Source organism: Clytia hemisphaerica, unplaced genomic scaffold, assembly GCF_902728285.1.
Source record: "Clytia hemisphaerica strain Z4C2 unplaced genomic scaffold, Clytia hemisphaerica genome assembly, whole genome shotgun sequence".
Classification (NCBI taxonomy): Eukaryota; Metazoa; Cnidaria; class Hydrozoa; order Leptothecata; family Clytiidae; genus Clytia; species Clytia hemisphaerica.
Window position 1 is genome coordinate 2,088,898 of NW_027104530.1, and position 23,631 is coordinate 2,112,528.

Here is a 23,631-nt window from a genome sequence, read left to right on the forward strand (position 1 = left end):
TAAAGCTTATTATATTCTGTATTAGATTTAAGATTACACACTTTATTTCAAGATTTATTCAAAAAGCCAAAACCTAAGAACAAACTAAGAACAATACCAAACTCATATTTTCTGAAATGGTTTATAAAATGTCGATTCTTAAGTGACTTGTAAGCATATTAAGAACAATTTGAGAAAATTTAACTCTATCTAAACTCAAGAAAAAAGAGCCTCGGTTATAACTTAATGGCTCTATTATTAAAAAGCCTGTATTAACAACCTCGTGTTGTTGGGGCAAATTTCTGCCTAAAATATCTTAATCCAAATGAAAATTGAGTTCAAAAAAGGGCAAATGAAAAAAATATTTTGTAATTGTATGATAATAGCATTATAAAAATAATCTATTTTGTTATTTGTGTTATCTACATATAATATTCTTAATTCACAAAATATCTCTAAATGATGTTATAACATCATAACATCAATATAAATATGTTATACAAAATTTTCATAAAATTTCATGTCGATTGATAGTAAAATTTCACGTACAAAAACATAAAAGACTGGATTGACAGAGACTCTAGCTAGGATATAACTTTAGTCTTAGACCAATAATGTTATTTTTAAGATATTTTGTTTCCGTCAGTGATTTCCAGGGGGTTATTATTTCAAGTCTCAAAATTATATACCCAATACCATGCTATTTTCGAAAGAAAAGCTCTCTATAAGAGAGGTAGGTAGAAAATGGCAAATACAAAAATAAATCACTACAAAAAGGGTGTGAAATGAAAAATTCAACATTTTTTAGAGACTAAAAATCCTATTCATCCAGGATATCATAATGTCAGATCATCGATTAGATAGCTCGATAATTTCCAGGGTCCCGGCATTCCAAATGTTCTAGACTAAACTGTAAGCAAACTCAGAAATAAATCTCTTCAAGCCTGTTGAGTGTTGTGAAATTAGACAACAACCTCCTTTTAGGAGACCCCGACCAGGTTTCCTGAACGTGGATCTATCGTTATACGAACATTACGTATTACATTACATATTCTTGAATGTTCATACTTTAATGTTGGATGTGTAACAAGTATAATTTAACAAACCCTGATGAACTCGAATCCAATCCCCTTGTTGCGTTAGAGGGTTCATAGGTGTAACGGATCCTAAATCCTAGACTTCATTTGGGTTAATCAGGACGGATTGCGCTCGCTGCCGTAAAAAACTCCATTTAGTAAGAAGTAAATCCTCTAAAGAAAGTCATTATCAGAGCGCCGGTGGTCTTGATTGATTACCCATGATCCCTTTCGATTGGGAAATTGTCAATTCTAACCTATTTTATCGTTAATTAGATCAACTTCACCATTATGACACACATTAAATCAATCCACATGTTCAGCTCTCATTATGAGTCTTAGTTTTTCGATCAGAAATTTCTTGTCTTGACCAGCCTATAAGAAAATCACCAAATATCAAAAGAGTAGGGGACCTAATATTTTGAAAAGCAAAATTTGCTAAAATTTTACCCTAAAGAAAGCCTTTTTTAAATAAACAATTGACAGATGTCACGGAACTCCAGACTTGGCCCCCTACTAACATACGGTAACTTAACATTTAGCACTACAAAGGCCACTGTGACAAGCATGTAAGACATTCTAGCATATAGGTCTTTTGCAAATAAACTTCTCAGTTGTTTTCACGGCATTAGCTCTCTTGAATTAGCCTAATTTTCAAGAAAACTGCGATCGCGCGATCGTTTCTACCCTAAAAAATCATTTTCAGTATTTGTCTATTTAAGTTGATGTAGAGCATTTAATGCACTTACCAATGCTAATTGCTGTTTCAGTAATTGAATTTTCTTTTCGTTTGATACTTTCCTCATTCGGAAGTAATATGATAACAGTCTAAAATAAAAGAGAAAACAATCTAGTATCATGGTCAAAATATATTAACAATTTAGTGTATTTTAACGTTTTCAGCATTCAAAGTTTGGGTGAGAATCGCTATATTGCACTTTCACTTTCTTTCATTGAACATTTCGTTTTTGGAGGAGTTCAGTGGCTTTTAGGCTATATTCCAAGTCTTATTGGAGCAAACTTGAGCTTTTAAATCCTGAGATCCTAAGGTCCTATCGTGAAGTCGGGTAACTTGCATCAGTGGCTAAAATGGCTAAAATGCATAGCCCTCAAATTAATGACCTGGCTGGTCATTAAAATACAAAGTTAAATCAAAACAAAAATGGTAGAGTAGAGATGCGAGCGGAGCTGCGTAGTAGAAATTTTTCTGCTTTGATTGGTCAGCAGTTTGAGGGCTATGCATATTAGCCTCCACTAATGCAAGTTTCCCGACGAAGTCTCATGTTAAAACTCAGAGTTAAAAATCTACTTTCCAACTGCAGTTTAAGGCGCTTAAAAATCATTTGTGGTGTTTAAAATTTTGCAGAGAAATCCCCTTTGTCTCAAATATTTGATTGTAATAACCAGGATTTACTAAAAGACTCAGTCACCTAAGCTTTCGTCTGATAACAAGCTTATCGAAATGATCCAGAGAGACATAATACTTTTGAAGTTAATTAATAAACCCCTGTGTCACAGAACCGGACGTGTGACCCTTTACCTACTGGAAGATTACCCATTTAAAAATCGATGGAGAAAAATTGCACTCCAAAACCATCCCCACTGATCCCTTTTGAGATTTCGGTAGAAATTTCAGAAAGTTCCATCGGGGCTGTGAGACAGGGGTGTATTAATGTTAAACGATCTTTTCCCAGTTGCCTTTTTGAACATGTAAAAATCGACTCTTTGGAGCCAATTAAATTGCTGGGTTTTTTAAGCCACCGATATAAGGATGTGTGGTAAACTTACCCCATAAAGAACAGAATAGCAGCGATGACAGGTAAAGAAGATAAAGAGTTGACTATTTTTCGGATAGTTGTTGGTGTTTCATTGATGATGTCAGAAACGATATCGTATATTCGTTCTTGACCTCTATGTAATAGTGAAAAAAATAGAAGAAAGATTTACATCGGGGTGTTAAGGTCCCTTTTCTTTATGCTATTAAAACTTAATTAGTCTTACTATTTGTCTTTCTAAGAAGGAGGATCCCAAGCCGGGTCAAACCAAAAACTTTGAAAAATTATATTTGAATAGAATAAGAATAACTCGAGGAAAACCTTCGGATGAATAGCTAAAGGTGAAGGAAGAGGGGCTTTCTTGTGGCTCCCGAATGAGGTGACAAACTTTAATAAAGAAGCTTTTATTATTTTCTGAGGATTGCGTTACGAAATAATTTCCGAGTTAACATAATAGATTTTGTGGGAAGGAAGCACTGAGCGAAAAGAAATTTCTTCTGACTGACATCAATTTTAGACAAATTCAAATCGAAATTTTTTACCTGAAAGGACCACATATTGTCGATGGTTTTAATCTAGAATGAGAAAAATAAATTCACAAAAATTTGATTCCAAACATAGATTTCTTTAAAGCCCGAAGGGCTTAGATATCGTGTTTTAAGCTCTTCCAAGAAAAAAAAGTGAATATCACAAAAAATATTGCTGCTATTGTTTTCGAAAACCTACGAAGCTTCTTATTGGTCAAGCGCTGAAATTCTATTCTAATGTCATGTGACCTAGGTAGGATTTCCTATCTAGCACGACATCTGTCCCTTCGGGCTTTATAGAATTATGATTCAAAATTGGCTGACTGTATGAACGTCAGTTGAACGTTGTGTCCGTTGCAATCACGCATCTCGATTATTTGACAGGAAGAAGATTTCTAGTAACGACGGTTGTCGTCTGAAAAATGCACAAAGATGGCGGAAAAAATTCAGGAAAATAATCAAAAATCACCATCAATAAACGACTTTTGCAGCCCGTCAAAGTGCATCATAAATGAAGAAAACGCACCAAAAGATACCCTACAATGCAGGAAGTGCCACCGTTTAGTCCATTATCTTTGTACAGAACTGCCACTTTACCAAATCCAGATATGCTTGTCATACAAATCAAGAAGTTTCCAGTGTCAAAACTGTACCAAAATCGCACCACATGTAATGGAAAGGTATAATTCAAATGAAACATCAAAAATTGAAGGATTCAAAAACGAAATCAAAGCCTGTGAGAATATAATGAAAAGGCAGGACGAAGAAATAAACCATTTGAAAGCACAGGACGTCGATGTTATGGTCAACGAAATGAAAGAAACTATTGACACCAGAATAACCACGCTTGAAAAGAAGATTGAAAACATCATCGAAAAGAAAGAAGAGGAAAGACCACCAATGAGCTACGCTAAAATCACATCCAAACAGATCGAGAAAAACATTGGAGATGCAATTCGAAAAGAGAAGCAGGAGGAGCAGCTGATTCGATCGACAGCACGCAACCTAATTTTTCATGGGATAGATGAATCGACAGATGAATCTGAAGAAGAAACGAAAATCAAGGACGAAGAATTTATCCATGAGAAAATTATTGGTAAGCGGCTCCATCTGAGGAATATAAAGATTACCGAGACGCAGCGGATCGGGAAATTTACGAAAGAAAGAGAAGATAAAGCGAGATACCGACCAATCAAAGTCATATTTACGAACGAAGAGGACAAGAACACAGTGTTGCAAGCAATAACAAGTGATACTTTTATGGACCTACCTGGTTATGCATTTAACACATTTATAATTGATATCTACGTGACGTGACCGTTAAACAATCATTCAGAACACAAATAGTGACGATAAAATTAGTCGTTTGTTTCTTATAAAAAAAACGTGCATGCTCTTGAAATATTCTTTTAGATTAAAGACTTTGTGAGCAAAAAAAACATCTATCTCATAAAAAAATTGAGTAATTTGACTAAGAACATTGATGTATGCTTATTAATAGTGGTTCTTATAGATAAACATGCGTTTTTTCAGCCAACAAAATTTTTTTGCAAAAATATGCTTGCTTATTTTTTTTCTTCGAAAATCGGGTTCCGTCACATTTCGGCCATTACCATTTTGCACCTTTGTACCAAAAATCAAAAAATTCCTATGATTCGATCCCGAGAAAAGTTGGTAACAGACGGACGGACGGACGGACGAACACAGGTTAATTTATAGGACCTCCAGGTAGGTCCAACAAAAGCAAAAGGCTTTCCTTACCGAGTGACAGAGGACTAGACCAAAAATAAAAGACAAAAATAATCAAAGAATGGTGTAAGGAAGCCGAAAAAATGAATGCTAAAATCAAAGGAGATAACACAAAATGGAAAGTCCGGGGGAGCCCGCGAAAAAAACTCTATTTCAAAAAGTTCATTGTAAAAAGTACGAGCAGTTTATAGAGGTCCATGTGTCTTCACGGTGGCCTGCATAACTGTAAAGCTTTATTATTATTATAGTAAGTAGTAAGTCTGCTTTTCGATTCACTTTGGGAGAAACTCAATGAGCAAATAATCTTTCGGTTATTCGAGCTCCCATATATTCGAAATTTTAGATGTTCAAACTTTTATTGTTCGAATTCTTTATATTAAAGTTTATTAAGGGACAGTTTAGTTGCTTTCAGTTATTCGAAGTAAATATTTCTATCGTCAAACATCGAAAAGCTAGGAGTCTCCGACCTATTCCCCGTGTATCCCAGGCTTTATTTACGTTACTGATTGACGCCAGCGTCAAAAAGCTGATAATAGCGAGGCTAAGCAAGTGTTTATTTAGACCGTTCAATGCAATATCATAGGCCTGTACATAAGATTTCACTTGCATGGTTTGCTTTGGCAAGTTATGTACAGGCCTACGGTATCGCACTTTACGGTCAAAATAAATCCGCGCTTAACCTCGCTAATATGCAGGGAACGAGGTTGGGAAGTCTTTTAAAGAATATGATATCTGTGGTTGAATTTCACTTACGTTTCGTCATCCATCATGATGTAACCAATGACAACCAGAGCTAGCATCAACATTAATGACAGTAAACAAAGAAACCATAGCAACATCTTGGACGCTTTGAAAGGACGAGTAGATGGTCTACAATTCCTTACTACGCTTACCTAAACGAAACAATCACAATTAATAATTATCTTTTCGCCTCTGTTGTTTGGAAGCTTGCACTGAAAACCATGAAGAGACTATTTTTGTTTTAAAGATAAGCTCGTTCATCCACTTTTTCAGTGGTCAAAGAAAAGTCTTTCATCTTGTTGGTCACCATGACTGGTCGACGAACGACTCTTCGGACAACCACACCTTGGTCGTCCTTGACGACAAAAAACAGACTCAACACGATAAATTAGCCCAGATTCTCAATATTTGACTGCTCTTTTTTTCTAAATTCTAAAGGGCGTAAAAGCCTCTTTTTATACTTTACTGAGACGAATCCGTTTGAGACAGATGAACTGTGAACATTGCTTCATTAAAACGAAGATCTGATGTTTCCATTGTGGTGCTATGCGCACTGGAAGCAAAAATGAGCAATTTCAATTACAGAGGGATTTAAAAATATATCAAAATATGGATTAAAGAAAACATAACAAAGAAACGAGGCTTACTGGAATAATGTTTTATACACCCAGTTAATCCGTTCTTACCTTTTTGACATAGAAAGTGATGAACAATTTTAAGACATTGATGAAAGGTAGTAAAGGACAATAGAATGTTCCAAGCCTGAATTGGTGATGAAGAATAGACAATTATAATTAGCATTAGAATTAGACCAGAATATAGTCTGACAGTCAAATATAAACGTTATGATCAAGAATAGCATATCCCCCAAGGATTTTGAACAAAAATAGCTAACAAATATATGTGAAATATCTTTAGAGAGAGAAAGCGAAATAATAAACTTTTGGCTCAGACTACTCTAACAGAAAACTTCCTTTCGTGAAGACCAAATTTCATAACAGTGTTTGAAAATAATCTACAATATATATGTAAGCCCCCCTTTAAACTATCCCCTTTATAAATTATCCCCCCTTCCTTCCTATCCCCCTTTTTCATTTTTTCGGAAGGTGCCATCCCCCCTTAAGAAAGGAGGGAAACAATTATTGTAGTAAGTAGCTCAGCCGATACCACAAAATTTCCCTTGAATGTACGTTTTGGATGTTATGAACGCTAGATAGATGTTGTTTCAATTTTCTGCGCACCGTCTATTGGTTGAACAAGTCACGACTCTTGACATTAATCCACCTGGCACAAATAATCTTAAAACAACGTATATCCATTGGTCTATTTGGTGACAGGAAAATTATCCCCCGGAATCCCCCTAGGAAATTGCTCCCCCATAGATTTCCAACTGGTAAAATTGGATGGGCACAATTCCCGGGGGCAAACTTTCTAGAGTCGATTTGTCCATCGCATCCAAGTAACATTAGCCTGATTGACCCCTAAGGGTTGAAATTTAACCCTTGCGAAAATGGTAATTATTGCACCATTCTACAATAAGTTTCTTTGCTGTCTTGAAATAATTTTGAAAAACAATTAATTGGAAAATATAAGTACATTTAAATATCTTTCCAATGATGCCAACCTTTTTACTATATGACAAACACTTGGGAAGTTACGGTAAAAAATAGATAGATATGAGCCCTCCGAATGCATTCGGGATGGGTCCGAACCACAAATGAGTAGGAATCACGGCGCTGACAGACACTGCGACTTGACAGACGCGAGCTGCCAAGCCATGGTGTATACCATGACACTCGAAGGACACTGGGAGAGCGATGCTCACGCGAGGCCAAACCTTAGGAGTGCCACGGCACGTCACAATGTGTGTCTAATCTACCCACACTCTTATATCAGAGTAATGGTACCCAATTCCCCTAAGTCTGTTCTTACCAGCATATTCCTTGACAATATATGAGGTTGAGTACATTCTTGGAGATATCGAAACCAGGGAGATGTTTGCTGCAACATTTCTTGGCAACAATACTGTAAGACGAAGAAGAGCGAGGTTAACTTTTGATAGATACAGTAAGTTGGTCTAATGTCGACATCCCATATCTATTTCCGACGTCCTCCTTTAAAGATGGGAAAAATAATAGGTCGGAATCACTGATCGAAAAAATATTTTTTGCTCTGCCTCTATTTAGTTTTTCCAAGTTTTTCTTCGATGTTGGAAGGGGGCGAATCGCTTTCTGCAATATCCCAAACCTACTTTCTAATGAATTCTTCGAAGAAAGTGGCCAGTAAAACAGCAATGAAATCGATGACTGCTAATTTGTAAAATGCTTGTCCGATGAAATTCTCCCAGCATTTCTCTTGTCGGACTTCTCTCTAGAGACAAAATTGAAACAAAGTTATTTGAAATGTAGGGTAAATCTAGATTCTCTTAAACAGAAACTTAACATTGTTTGGCCGGCTCTTGACCCAAAAGACCGATTTTTTCGCCTTGCCACGGTCCAAATTATTGACCAGAAGTAGATGTCGACAGTTAACGCATGCCTTGTTTTGACGCCATAGTAACAAATATTTTCCAAACAGAAAAAATAAATAAATGCAGCTCGTAAAACACAAACATGGCTTTATTTTTAACTATTCGTCAATTACTTTTTAGAATGTTCGTCCCATGAACCGAAGGGAGATTGACATCTCTTTGAGTATGGTTCGACTCGTAAAACGTAATAAAATCGCGGGATGGTCTAATAGTCTAGAATAACTGCTTACTCGCCGCCTTTCTTCTACAATATCAAGCGGAGACAGGATAAGGAGAAATAAAAAACAGGGGAAAAAACATACGTTTATTGTTGATAGTCTGACAATAACAGTGACAACATAAACAACCAGACTTGCTAATTTCAATGTGATCGTCCTGGAAATTTAGAAAGAGTACAAATAAAATTAATCCGGCCAGAACGTCCAAACAACGTCCATTTAACATCCTTAACCCCATAATCAACGAAGCGCCAGCTCGCGGGAAGAACCACCTCACGTGGAACTATAATTGCCAAAAAATAAGAGTTTTGATCTTACGTACTGTTAAGGATATTTGTTACCCAGGTAACAAACTTTTCCGTCTGATGTACATGTTTTTTTATAAGCATTGCGCGTATAAACATATCTAGGCTCATATATGGCAAAAATTTAAGCTTAGGATATAAGCATCCCTCAAAGCATTTTTCAGCTTTGTAAATCTCTCGAACTAAGTATTTCCGAGCCAGCTTTTGGATTTTTGTATGCTTATAAAAAAAACATGTAGTTAACCGACAAATCTATGAGTGCCTCGTTATGCAAACGTCATGATTATTACTTCTCTCGTTTGACTGAAATTCAATCCCACAATCCTTTTCGTCTTAATTCAAAAGTCGTGAAAGTTATTACTTCTTCTTTGTGACTGAGTGTAATTTGCGTGTAAGCGTAATAAACGCAAAGGGTGTATTGAATTTCGATCAAACAGAAAAATCAATGTCTATTTTTAGATTCGCCACGGTATGCTATTGAACAGAAAAAGTCTTTGCATGTTACTTACCGTAATAAATTAATTGTTAATTCGTATTTAGGGTTGGAATAATTTTCTATAGAAGCGATTAAACGAAATCCGGAAGGGACGATCAGGTTGATTACGGACATGGTTATAGCCGGAAGGAGTCCTTTGATACCATGTTCTACGTGGTTTGATTCGAATGATTCCTGGAAAAATCCAATTTATATAATTAAGTTAAGACTTAAAGGCCGGTCTCCACTTGCGCGCGCTGCGATCGCAATTTTTGGCTTCAATCCATTCTGCTTGGAAAAAAGATTACGTCATAGAAATGTAGCGCGCGCTCGAAAGAAAAGTTGAACACATTTTAACTTTTTTCAACAGTTACGTCAAATCGCACCAATGGAGTTGCTTCATTTTTCTTTTGACCAATAGCATGGAAGCTTTACTCGAAAAAGTGCGATCGAAACGCGCGCAAATGGAGACCGGCCTTAAGTTTGTTCCAAATAATCTGGGTGGTAGATTACACATTTCGATCCACTGTTCTTCGCTGATTTTTTATATATATTTTGGAGTGCGAAGGAGTGAGATTATGTGTCCACTGATACCAATATCGTATTGGATTGTTTTAAGAATGTCTCCATTGTGACGTCAGAAAGATAAAGATGGCAGATTACCACATAAATAGCATTATTCAATCGGGTTTAAAAATCTTTTCTAAACAATCAGATTTTGCACAACCCTGTAATATTTGAGACCTTTATTGAACCTTTGAGCGATTTCAAAACTCAAATCAGGGAAAAAATCAATCCCGCCTTTTACAGATATGGAGTTTTAATAAACTGGGTAAACTCTTACCTCGACGGACATATCGGAAACATAATAGATGAGAAATGCAGAACCAAACAACAAAGCCATTGTAATCATGTTCATCAACACACGTAGAAAAATCACCAGACAAAAACTAAAACAATCCGTCTTGAACTTCCCACGCTTTGATCCTAAAGTTTCCTATAAAAGAAAAAATATATTTGAAAATATAGCAAAGAGCAGAAGAAGAGTTTGAAGATTCAGGCTAAACTATCAGTTTTATAGCATTTTGGAAAATATAAAAACCCAGTCTGAATTTCTTTCTTTGTTATTTTTTCTTATTTCAAAAATTTAATTTGATACTAGGGTGGGGGTTAGTTTCTTCATAAAATCGTACGCCATGTGATTTCAGTCTCTTGGGGTCTGGTACAGAACAGATATCTTACCAACATATCTTGAGCAAAACTTTTCATTTTGATGCGTGCCGTTTCCTTGTTACATATCCCATAATCCCATGCACAAAAAACTTTAGATGAGAAGGGCGCCACGTTGTCACCTCCACTTATGATGAAATTCTGATTATACGAGCTCGCCATACTAAATGGAAAAATGTGTTAATCATTGACAGCTAGGAGAAGACAACGTCAAAAAACGTTCATAACGTCCATATATCGTTAGATGAACATTCATATAAATCTGTCTGTTCGGCATGGCCATGAGCAATGTTTAGGGGTTCTGTGGTTCTAGTCTAAGACGAGTTTCATCAGAAGCAAAAGTGGCGTTTTTTCTGAGAGGGGTAGCTGTTTTCTTGTATAGCTCGTCACTCCCGCCGAGTTTTTCTACACTGTTGACTCTCTCTAATTCGACCTTTAAGGGACCAAAATGTTCTTTGAATTAGAGAAAAATTCAAATTATGGAGAGTATTGTATACGATATTCCAGATAAAGGGATCAATATGTTGATTAAAAGAGGGTACACTACAGCCATAAACGGCTTCAACCTCCAGCTCCAAATTTCCCAGCGCGATTACATTTGTTGTTAGAGTAATATTCGACGGGAAAGAAATGGTTTACCTTTTAACTAACACAATGATACAGATGAGAAAATATCCACCACCCACGAGTAGATACGCATACCGCATGTTGTAACGACCGTTGATTGCCTTGTCCGTATATGTACCGTAATACAGTTCCGTATGATTAAAGTAACCCTTTGAGAAAAAAGAAAAGATGAATTGTACTTTCACTAAATAGTTTCTGTTTGAAAAGTCGATGCTTATAAAGTGGGTTACTGGCTAAGGCAGTTACACCAGTAGTCACTTGATCTATCAACAAATTTCAAAAAAAGGAGTTACAATGAGTATCGGCCAGACAAAACAGGGCTAAACTCTAAATTGTTCGCTAAAATACACGATTCTGTTTTAGGGTTTATTTATGGAGGCCGGCTCGTCCAGCTAGGTTGGATGGCTCAAGTAGATAGCCTTATAATGTTACATTGAAACTATTATTGACGAATCAAATCGCTCAAAAAAAGATCAAGTGACATCAGAAAGAGATACCATATAGCAAGTAAGCCTGTATATGAAAGGGCCATAATTGACACTCTTTAGTCCGATTTCAAGAGGAATTGTATTTTCATCGAATAAGAGAGCATATCGAATGATAGAGCGTCGAATTAGAGATAGTCTGTACAAAAGCCCGATATCTACGGTTAATTTCAAAATTCTTTGAAATTCTTTGAAATTTTATTTTTGATTTTCTTGATTTATTTGACTAATCTGTTATTTGTTCTACTTTTTAGACTAGATAATGCTCAAAGAAATGAGCGAAAGATCTCGTAAATGTATGGTGATTCTCCCTGTCTGAAAAACATTCTTTGCCTTAGAATTTTACTACAAAACGATAAACGTGAGATACACTCTGGTACAGAGTAGACAGAGTAGATAAGAGAGTTTCGACTTTAAAAAGAAAGGTAAGAAATATTTAACCAACCTCTCCAGTCAGAAGGTCAATACCAGTGAAATCACTACTGGGAAGAATTCTGGCACTCTGTTCGTAAATCATTTGAGGTACAAACAAGAAGCATAGCGTCAACAAGGAAACAATCAAATTGATATACAGCAACCATCGCAAGAAAGTGAAATATGATAACACTCCTGTACCAAACAAACCTGAAGAAAGAAAATTATAAATTCAAAATAAATTGGCAAGCCTAAATCAGGCATTTTTTAAACCTGATATCAGATCGTTATCATTTTCTTCCGCGCACGGTAAACCTCTAAAGGCGCTTGAAAATTAACCATCTGAGTAAGAAAATGGGCAATCTATAACAAGAATCTTGTTACGTGCCGTGATGCCAAAAATTTATCTTTTTTTTTGATACAGCACCCTATTTTCTAACACAATAACACAACTTTGTTATCATTCCCAGTCCTTTGAAACGAGCGTGGTCCTCAATAATTCGAGATGGCTTATTCGTCAGACCTTTGCTTTTACATATCCCTTCAGAGGATTCGCGTGGTGTCCATAAAACAATCACGATCTAATCTCAGGTTAGCATTTTGTTAATAGGCTATGGTTCGAGCAATCTGATTTATCAAATAAAAGTGACACGTGGCCGAAAGAATTTGTACAATCGGTGTTCGGTAATTTACATCCTCCCCGCCCGGCATCATCATAGCGCCAGTACTCTAAAGCCTTTTGTCACAGAAATTGAAGTCGTTAAGTCTAGTCTAGTTTAGTTTATAACCTTGTTCCCTGAGTATTATCGGTTTTTGATGTTTATTTAATAGCGCCAGATAATATTCTCTGGAGTCCATCAGTAACCTAACTAAAGCCTTGGATACACGGGGACGGGGATATCTTAACAATTATTGAATTTTTGGGCTTCGATTCAAATAATTTAATAACCTTCGATTTCCTTCATGTGTCCTTTCCATATGGTAAACTGTGTAAATGATTCTTTGACATTGTTCTTGAATTTCGTGTAACGCTGAAAATAATGAAGGGAAAATATCCAGTTACAGAAAATTTCGCGTTTTTCGCGATTTTGATCCTTTTTCGCTAAAGTTTCTGCCAGGTAAGAAATTAAACCTAAAAAACGCGAAAAATAAACTTTCCTACTCAGTTTTGCACTGTTTGCTAAATTTTATGCGTGTTTTATAAGTTTTTGTTACCAAAAAAGGTAAATTTTATATGAATTCGCGAAAGTTCTATCTGTGAAATTTCGGCTAAAACCATAATTTGCGACTTTTTGACTTCGCAAAACTTTCTGCCCGCAAAACTTTCTGCCCTTAAAGTAACAGCAATGTGAAAATGGCGAAAGATTTCAGGCAAGAATTCTGTAGTTTACGTAGACTAAGCCATATAGTTTAAGACAAGGTTCAAGTAAGAGGGACAAACCCAAGAATGGAAGCTCTTCCAGGCTCTTTTGCTCTTGCAAATCTTTAAGGACGATTAAATTAAAGCTGTCTATTGATTTGTCTAGCATGCCAGAAGTCTAATTCAGATATAGCAGAAAATAAGCAGAATAAGACCATGTTCACACGTTACTGTCCCGTCTAGCTGCGGTATGATTTTTGTTACGGATTGAGTGTGTTCATATTGGTTTTGGAACGTTTCGGAGCAAGAAAACAGAGCAGTCCATTCCGATGAAAAAAGTGGAGCGAAACCGTTTTGATCTTTTTTGCTTTGTAACGTCTTATGACGCTTCGAATTTTGATGTTTCGGAACAGTTTCGTTTCGGAACGGAACCGTAACGCCTGAGCATGGTCCAATGCTAATAATGAAGGGAGAAATTGTATTTTATACAGCACAGCTGATACTGTCCATTGTTAACCGGTTACTTTTTCGAAGCGGGCTACACGACTTTACAATAATGACCGGTTTTTTTCGGGCTGTACTGAAAATATTGCCCTCGGTCAACGCAACAACCTCGCAAGCTCGGTCGTTACTTGACCTCGGGCAATATTTCTCAGTACAGCCCTCACTAACCGGTCATTATTGTATTAGTAAAAATCATTGCATTATCATAAAACATTCATATGTCTCTGTATTACACGGATTATAAACAATAACCAGTCCATCTCTATGGATTTGTTCGCATACAGCTCTTTAGTTGCTACTAATCATGAGTTAACTTTTTCGATAATTTACTGTACAAATGAGAAATCAAACACAAGTACAGTACATACCATAGCTCGTTCAAGCTTGAAATTTTCCCATCCACTCAGCGGTCGTTCTTCGTTTTTACCTTTCACTCTCTGTCTGTTTAATTAAACGAAGTATTTCATATCATTTATAGGAAGATTATCACGTGAAGAAACGCCGAAAAAGAAAGAATTAAGTGTTTTTTGACAGCAAGGGGAGAGAAATAGTCGTAAACTTACTTGCTCGGAAATATAAGAAAGACTTGCCTGACGGATCGTTTATGTTGTAGTGTTGTTGTCATGTATCGAATATTTTCAGGGTCCACTGGTTCAACCATGAGATCGTCAGAAAGAAAAACATCCTCTACTTCCAAAGTGTTTTGACCTGGAAAGAACAAAAAATAGTACTTTAATCCGATTAACTTTCGCGAGATTAAATTTCGCGATGTCGCGAAATTTCCAAAATCGCATTTCCGGCGGAGAAACCAGTCCAAAGTTTCCATTTGTGGCAAAAATGGCTATTTTCAGCTGTTTTCAGGCTTATTCACGAAATTAAATCCAGAAAATTTCGCGATTTTTTTCGCTCGCATCTCGCGAAATTTAATCCGATTGAAGTAAATGATTAAAAGTGGCTGTGGGTCACGGTCGGGGTTCGAGATCCTCTCCACGAGACAAATCTGGTGAAAAAGTGACCCTTAGTGGGGTGACTTTTGAATATTTTCCACACTTATAATTAATCGACTCAGTTCAAGGTGCCTACCTGAAGCTATCTAGTGTTTGTTGTTGCAACAAAACAAGAGAAATGAGTGCTTTAAGAGCAAATCTTCAAGAATCACTTGAACAAATGATAAACAGTTGAAAGTTACTTATTCAAATATTTCTATATTTCTACCCAATTCTCAGTTCCTGTCATAAGGCAACCCTTGTAAAACACTCTCCTTTTGAGTTTGAAAAATCAAGGGACCGTAGAACAGTGGTACGACCCCGGGGGGTGCGGGTACTAGGGCAAAATGGGTTACAGGGATGAGCCACTGGTCAGGGTACCTTTTTTAACCTCCACGAGTCCCAGGTAGGGTCACAAAAAACACCAAAATAGAAAAATCAGTCCCTCGTAGGGTGACTTTTTTAGAAAATTTGGGGAAAAAGTAGAAAATTTGAGAACATTTTGGAATTTTAGTCCCATTCAGGGTCACTTTAATCGTAGGGTCCATTTTTCGAACCTCAGCGGAGCACCCCCGTCGGTCGGCAAGGGTTGTACCCCCCCCCCCCCGGGGACCAATCCGTACTACCACTATTGAGATTCAACTGTAAACATAAAATTATACAAACCTGAGGAAGGTCCGGGTACATTTCCATCAGTTGCGTCATAATTTACATCTTCTAAAGGTGTTCTGACTTTGATTCTATGCAATGTTCCTAGAAAAATGGTTGAAAATTGTACAAATGTATATTGAAAAGTATGAATGAGAGAATGAATTGGTCATCAGCTAGAATTAATACGATCAACCCTCTGCCTTACCCGGTCGTCGGCTAAAAGTTAAAGCAAAATTATTAGGACGAATCTAAGATGAAGTATTCAAAGAAATGACCTCCCTTTGAATATTGAATTGATCTAGCACTGATCTTGAAAATCACCCATTTCTATCGGTCTATTGCCTTATGGGGAATTAAGATTTGGCGGGTTTGGCGGGTTTGGAGATTAAGTTCAAACTAAATTTAATTTTTTCCACCCCCCGTCAAATCAGAGTCCACCAAATTTGATCTTTTCCCTACCATCCGCCAAATTAAACTTTTAATTATTGTATTCATTCCCTTAAACCAGATTTTTCTTATTTAATAGTGTTTTTTTGCCCAGTTCATCCGCCAAATTAAATTCACATCAAAATTTCTATCAGTAAGGAACTCTACAGAGCTGAAGTTACCTCATAAGGCATTCGGCTATGGCGTCGTTGGTTCAAACCCGGCCGGATGATACTAAAAACTTCGAACTTAGTTCAAAAATAGTACTTGATGCCTCTCTGCTTGATAATCATCAATTGATCGATAGCGATCGTAGTGCAGTGGTAGAGCATTCGGCTACGGTGCGCAAGGTTGTGGGTTCAACCCCCAGCCAGGTCATACCGAAAATTCCCTACTTGATGTTCAGCAATTAAGAGAAGAATCAAGGGTAAGTGGAGAAATCCAGGGAGAAAGAGTGGCACCCTCTCCTACCTTCTGGAGGATAGCTATCGAAAGAGGAGCCTTCGGGTCGCATCCGACTGCGGTCGCAGACTTAGATACTAGCAATTGAGAGATGGATCAAGGGTTATGGAGAAACTAAGTCGGAAGAGTGGAAGTCTTACTAACCTGCTCTAGCAAGGGTATGTATTTTTCTCAGCTCAGTGGAAGGTAGTGATTTCTTGAGGCCAGCCTCGAAAAGTTCTTCCTCTGTTTGTCCATCATCTTCATCTTCAATTTGTCTGTTGAGGTAATCTTCCTCTAAGTCTTCAGGTTGATATTGAGCGAAACTGTCGTATTCAATGCCTTCAAATGATGGGTTATCTATGAAAGAAATGATTACATATTGCTAAAAGATTTGGTACTTGAAAGAGCAGAACGATCCATTTAAGTTTGTATTCCATGGACTTTGAAGGCTATTCTTCAAAATATGACATAACCTTTGGATTTCATAAAAGCTTCAAAAACACCCCTCTGTATCTTTTTCATACACCAGTGTGGAAATGATGTAAAGTCCACGCCAAATTGTTATTTGTTAAAACTGAGGTCTACACCGAAAAAAGTTCTGTTTGCGGAACAGCGAAATTTGCAGGAGGGGGTTTTGGGGGAGCTGCAAGCCCCCCCTTCAAACGGGTCCAGGGCTTAGCTCTGGTGGGGGGGGGGGGGGTTCAGGGGGCAAAGCTCCCCGAAAGCCCTGGGATATTTGATTTTCTCACCCCTAAAAGTTGCTCAAATAAGCTTTATATTCTATTTACACTCTAGGTCGTTATATGACGGTTAAGGTCGAGCAACCCTCCTTACGCCAATACCCCAAAGTTTTCCTTTACCAGTATGAATGACATTATGAAAATACATTGGAAAGAAATTTGATCATATTCTAGAACTCTTATTAAAACGATAATTTTAATTTTAAAGGTAGTTATCAAAAAAATTATCTGTTCTTATCAAGGCATGTTTAAGTCGCGTTGAATAATAAAAAAAATAATAAACATATACAGAGGTAAGACAATTACAAATTAGAATCATTTTAAGTTGTGAGCAGGTTGGAAAATGTTAATTTTCCTTTAACAACACTGATTTTATCTAAGACTACATATAGCAGGGTATCATAAAAGGTATCATATTCCTGATAAAAGCATTGGCTGTAGTAATAATTCAGAGAGATAGATGCAGGGTCTACAGCTTGGTTGAAATGGAAAAATAGGCGAATAAATAAAACATGGGATGGAAAATCTTCTAAAAATGATGGGAAAGGGGAGGAGGAGGGTTTAAGGGTTTTATGGAAGGAAGGAGAACAAACCTGGTACAGATTGCTTTTTCAGAGGTGCTCTTTCTGATTCAGAAGAATCTGAAATACTTGTATATCGTCTACTTGACATTTTCTGTCAAAACATTGTCAAACAATCAGCTTGAACATTCTTTACTGTTTGAATTCAACTAAACGTTATGATATTCAGTACATGTCAAACATGAATTTCGTGTGAAGTAAAACCATCCTTTTTAAATGAAAGCTTTTTCGATTAAGATATCATAACAACATGGTGTCTTAGCTTTTTTTATGTACACATGACTCCTTTTTTGTAAATTTCAGATTATATGTTCACATAAACTAATCTTGCTGAGCACCATGGGCTATTATGAAAATAAGTGAATTTATATCAAAGTTTGGAAAAGTATCACAAGGCAGCTGAAAAATATCTTTTTATATCGATATTGAAAAAATGAAGACTTGAAAAATGAATTTTCAACTTCGAACATTTAATTCTATCATATCTTGATAAAAGAAACTAAAAAGAGAAAAACTGTAACAAAAATAAAACTCCCTCTATTTCAACATCTCAAAATGATCAAGTCTAAAACAAGAATCCATTTAAAACAACTTTGAAATGTCAATTTACTAAATAGTGATCAGACATATTTTTGCATTGTAAATCACTCACCACTGACAATCAAAAAACCTCATCTAAACACTTTTATCGTGGCAATATATCAATTTCCTAAATGACATATGTAATTACTCAGGAAGTATTCTGAAACAGATTTATTTACTCATTAACTTTGATAATTAAGTAAACTTGTGTGTAAAGAAATATCATATAAACAGCACTATTGCGACTTGTTATTTAATGCCGGATAAGTTAAGAAAATTTTGTAGTCTATCAGCATGAAATATTAAGAAAAAGGAAAATGAAAAGTTAAAAATCTATGACTTATAATAAAATGATAATTTGCCAATCTTACTGGTTGAAATGACATACATAATTTGCTGATAGTTAGAATTGCTAGCACAACTTGAACAATCAAGAGCCTTTTAATTTTAATCATAAACTTTACCTCGGCTTAAATCCATATCATAACTTGCATGGTCTGTTTTGCCAGGCCTTGACATTTCAACCTGTTACAAAAACCTCTGATAAACTTAATACATAAAAGATTTTTCAGACAAGTTGATGCTTTCTGAATTTTCAGATCAAATATAAACTTTCCTTAAAGATTTTTAAATTTGTTGATCACACAATGTGAAAATCTGAATGAATGGTAAGGCCATGTTGTAAATCAAATTTCTATTGAGAAAATCAGTTTCTTAGATTTTAGCATTCCATTATTTTTCTTTTTAAAACTTGAATGTTCATTTAGAACTGAATACTTGTTACTGCACAACATGAGAAGCTCATTCAATATTCAGAAAAAATCTTCACAAAGGATAAACTGGATATAAATTATGTCTCAATTAGAATCTGCAGTGGAGAAAAAAAAGCTATAAATTTTGATAGAATTCAAATTAGATACTGTATGCTTTTTTCGTTTAAGTTTAAAAGATAATGATTAGTGGACCCAAATATTATCAAATTGAAAAAAGTCAAAAACATTTGGAAAGTAAGGATAAGGAATTATTTCTTTCCACAGTGATGATGTCCTAAGATCAAAGAAACACAATAAGCATGGTTGTTGGCGTGGTTTTTAGTTCTTCATTTTTATCTTTGTCAATTTTTTTTCTATTTTACAACAAAATGGAAAGGCCGCAATGAGGGTTTAATCACCAGCTTGTTATTTTTTAAAAAATGTCAGAAACCTAAAAAGCCAAGTCCCTCATAAAAAAACTTGATGTGAATCCATACTGAACTGATCTTAAAAACTAAGGTATATAGTTTAAATATCTTGTAAATATATTAAAATGCAGGTTTGACTTTTTCACTCTGTTGGCCATTGAAATCTTTTTGCAAAATTTCCACCCACAATCCAAATATTTTAAGTTGACAAAGATCAATATCAAAATTGATGCTGTCTGACCAGTGGACCAGAAACGAAAATATTTTTTAGGTATGCTAGAAGAGAATTTTTTTTTCAACCTTCAATTCTTATGTTAAAAAAGGTACCAAGATTTACCTTTGGATGCAGCCAGCCATAGTTAAAACTTTAAAAGTGATACAACTTGCTACCATAAATTAGACTAATGTTGACACCCCTTCTAATCCAGTAGCCCTTCCTTAGGGATGAGAAAGATTGAAAACAAAAAGGTGGGTGGAATCTCTGGCTGTTGCAACTAAGGAATCTTCCTATCTTCTTTTATTCATAATATTGTATGAATGAATTGCGCTAAATCTGTATTGTGGTTGTTTACAAAACCACGGTATGTCCCGCAAATATTTAAACATGTGCACCATACTAAAGACTTTCTTTTTTTTTTAATTATGTTAATTATCACCATTGGCATTGCCTACAAGTCTTTCTTCACTTTGCCCACATCAAGTTTTTAAGAGGTCAACACATTCCAATGAATTTAGTTTTGCAAATAGTCCTTTAGAAGATGTCATTACGATTTTTATTTGATGTTTACTCCACCTACTTCATTTCCATTTTCACCCATGTCCTCAAACCGTGCACAAAATGGTATCGTAAGTTGGTCTAATGTCAACATCTGTCTTCTATTTTCGACACCCTTCTTTGGAGAATAGAAAAGTCAGAGTTGCTAATTGAAACTAATCAGCTAATTGTCTTTGCTTAACGTTCAAAGAAGGAACCAGGGTGTCAAAATTAGAAAGCGGATGTTGACATTAAACCAACTTACAGTATAGCTGCGGAAAATCATTTTCAATGGAAGTTGTTTATGTTTTTACAATGTGTAGTAACATGTGTAGAAACATGTGACTGGTTGATATCTGGTCTGTATTTTCACTTACTGTTAAATCTCTTTGACAACAAATTTGTTTTCATAACTCCACCAAGTCTATCAATAATACCTTTTCGTTCCTTTCAGAGTGCACAGACACTCGCGTGTGTTCCACTACGGATTTTTTTCATATCTTTGATTTAAAAGCCTACTCAGTGCGAAAGAGAAATCATGTATTTTTAAATATGCCGTTCTTTAACTCAAATCAAAATGACTTTGGAGGTTCGGTGAAATGGTGGCCGAGTTACTGTCCCATGTTTTATCAGATAGTCCCTAGAGCAGTCAACGGTTATTGACAGAAAATCCTTTGTTTGATTGTCAATGATGACAGTGCCATTATTAATTTTGTTAGATATGACAAATTGATGTTTGTGAGTGCACTATAGTTTTAATTCCCATTGAAGAATCATATTCTGGTTTTCGTAGATGGTGTTTCAGCTTTAGTAGAGCTCGCCTGCCTGTAGATGACTGATGTTGTTTTTTCTGAAAGCTTGATTTCCTTGCGTGACTAACTGTCAACTAAGCTTTAGTACACTGAACAGAATAAAAGAAAATATAAAACATATAAAAAGAAACTGACCTTCAGCAGAGCCTCTCTTCCTACCAAAAAAGCTCATCCTCAATCTTCTTACACATCTACAAATTTCAAATCTATTTGAAAATGTGTTACTCAGCCATAGTAAAAGTTAAGTTAACTTTATCTGCTGATTTTAATAATAAAAAGCTGATAAACTCCTACGATAGTACATGAACCTCATAATAAAATCAACTTTTTTACCACACTCCTTTCTTTTCATAGAATTACAGAGATATTAAAATAAACATAAATCTAAAGAAAAGGTCAGATAAAAATTATAAAGGAATTGGTAATCCACAAAAGATAAAAAGAATTAAAACTCATAATAAAATGGTTAGTCAATATTGATAAAAACAAAAAATCAATCTCAGCTAAACAGTGTACCCTATCTTCCCAAGATGTTTGACAAATTTGGAGTGTTTTTGTTTTAGCGCGTAATATTGATATGACCTCGTTTTGAAACGAATTTTCTTAGAATTTTAACTGTGTTGTGTAGCAATCTCTTCTGTATGGCGCGAAAGATTTCAAGTCTAAACCGATCAGATTGATTTGATTGTGGTTAAGTTAAAGGAACTTTTAGATTGTTTTCGGTACATGTTTTTTATAAGCATAACTCTTATAAGTATATGAAGGCTCAGTTTTGCAGAATTCCTACGCATAACATAAGCATATAAATGTCAGCCTGGAATCCCGGGGGGGGGGCACTCGATCTGAAAACGACCATACGTTCGGCCCAAAATTTGGCTTCTAAAATCGGACCCTTACAGTGCAGTGAATTTCCATGAAAAATCATACCCTAACAGTGCACTTTTTCAAAATTTCTCGCCCGTAAGGGCGAAAATTTTTGCAATTTTCCAAGAAAATGTGGAAATTTTCCTCCAAAATTGACCAATTTAGTGCCAATTTTACAAAAAAATTGGCCTTTTATCACAATTTCCTACCCTTACAGTGCAGTTCAGTGCAGTTTTGTAATTTCCTACCCTTACAGTGCACTAGCTGAACTATGAAAAACCTACCCTTAAGGGCCGAACGTCTGGCAGGTCATTTACCTTGACGAGTGCCCCCCCCCCCGGGCCTGGAATATTTTTCAAGTTGTCAAAAAAAGACATTCCACGGCTAGCTACATTCCAATGCTCCCAAAATCTGAACAAATTTTTACAAAATTTCTGAAATTTAACTAAAAACTTGCCTCGGGTGAATCATAAGCATAAGCTATGCCTGGATGCTTTAAGAACTTAAGCCTACACGAGCCTGACCAAGAGGGGCATACACTTGCTTATAAAAAAACATGTAGCGTAGGTAAGTGACTGACTTTTCCAGAAAATTTCAGTCATTTTTTCCGGTATAATCCGCCGCATGAGAGAAGAAAAATGTTTTTTGTCTAAATGAAAACCCTGTGTTTACTTGATTGGAAAGTGCTTTACTTTCATTGCCGTAGGTAGAGTAGGGTCTGTTGTCATTGTCTTTTCTGGTTTGAGATTTTCCAAACCAACCGCTGCGATGGAGTGCTGTTGGAGTTTGGCGAGAAATCGGAGGCGATACAAGAGAAAATGGCCGTCAGAATTGTCAGTGAATTAAAATTGATGAGTAAGCAAACGATATCACTCTTATTTAAAAACAAAACCTTTTAGAATAACACTTTTCATTTTGACCATCGTGATATGAAATTAGAAAAGTGATCACTTTTTTACAGAGAGGTTGGGAATTAAACTTAGTGTTAGTGTCCATTTATCTTCCTTTTTCCTCGTTCCATATACCCGGGAAATAAGAGATTGTCTCTGATATTGTATAAAAAGTTTACAATAGATATTTAGATGATAAAGACCTACCTAATTCACCAGATGTTTCCAGGTCTTCTCTTTCACCAAATCGGTTGGTTTGACAATCAGAAGATGACGGCGGTGAATATTTACTGCTCATTTGTCTTTGCTGGTCAAGCAAGAAACGCAAAAGGGGTTAAAAACGAAAGTAAGTCGAATGAACGTTGATATTAGTATGTGTGTGTATTACTCGAATCAAAGGTTTTGAATCCGAATTCAAACCGATTCAAACCTCATTGCAATCAAATGTAAAATGGCTCGGTAAAAGATATCTTTCGTTCATAGTTCACTCTACAAAATATTGCCCAAACTCATCGTTCATGAAAAAGTATCAAAATCAAAATATTGCAAGCAAAGTGTTTTATTATAAAAACGAATTTATACATGAAATTAGACACCCGTCGAGAGCAATTCGAAACATAAGCTTTACCAATCACTCAATGATAAAAAATAAGCTTAGTCTTGCGTATTTGACAATCTTTTCTCAGCAACGCAAAAAGCACTGTTTGCTTTGAATATTGATATTAA

General features: G+C 35.8%; 1 protein-coding gene across 6 annotated transcripts; it reads right to left on the bottom strand.

Moving 5' to 3' along the window:
* Positions 1 to 332: 332 nt before the first annotated feature.
* Positions 333 to 23,292, bottom strand: LOC136822372 (transmembrane channel-like protein 5). Of its 6 annotated transcripts, none has more exons than XM_067078615.1 (20): positions 17,836 to 18,014; positions 16,665 to 16,859; positions 15,648 to 15,734; positions 14,582 to 14,703; positions 14,364 to 14,432; positions 13,081 to 13,162; positions 12,163 to 12,341; positions 11,245 to 11,381; positions 10,618 to 10,768; positions 10,220 to 10,372; positions 9,410 to 9,570; positions 8,680 to 8,752; positions 8,099 to 8,217; positions 7,780 to 7,872; positions 6,534 to 6,609; positions 5,860 to 5,999; positions 3,373 to 3,405; positions 2,844 to 2,966; positions 1,805 to 1,883; positions 333 to 1,430 (listed from the first exon to the last, which is right to left on the bottom strand). In XM_067078615.1, the coding sequence occupies exons 1-20, from the start codon at positions 17,912 to 17,914 to the stop codon at positions 1,362 to 1,364; spliced, it is 2,220 nt and encodes a 739-aa protein (XP_066934716.1). In that variant the 5' UTR covers positions 17,915 to 18,014; the 3' UTR covers positions 333 to 1,361. The 6 variants fall into 6 exon arrangements, with proteins under 6 accessions (XP_066934716.1, XP_066934713.1, XP_066934714.1 ...); XM_067078612.1 differs by lacking the exon at positions 17,836 to 18,014 and adding an exon at positions 23,113 to 23,292 and having other exon boundaries at positions 1,271 to 1,430; positions 14,364 to 14,436; positions 14,586 to 14,703; XM_067078613.1 differs by lacking the exon at positions 17,836 to 18,014 and adding an exon at positions 23,113 to 23,292 and having other exon boundaries at positions 1,271 to 1,430.
* Between the last annotated feature and the right edge of the window lie 339 nt (positions 23,293 to 23,631).

What these genes read in the sequence shown, in the direction of transcription:
- LOC136822372 (XM_067078612.1), bottom strand. Translation starts at nt 23,203, where the DNA reads ATGAGCAGTAAATATTCACCGCCGTCATCTTCTGATTGTCAAACCAAC. An exon ending in TCACTTTCTATGTCAAAAAG is followed by an intron (nt 6,000 to 6,533) that starts GTAAGAACGGAT and finishes TGTTTCGTTTAG; the next exon opens with GTAAGCGTAGTAAGGAATTG. An exon ending in GCTATTCTGTTCTTTATGGG is followed by an intron (nt 1,884 to 2,843) that starts GTAAGTTTACCA and finishes CTTTTATTTTAG; the next exon opens with ACTGTTATCATATTACTTCC.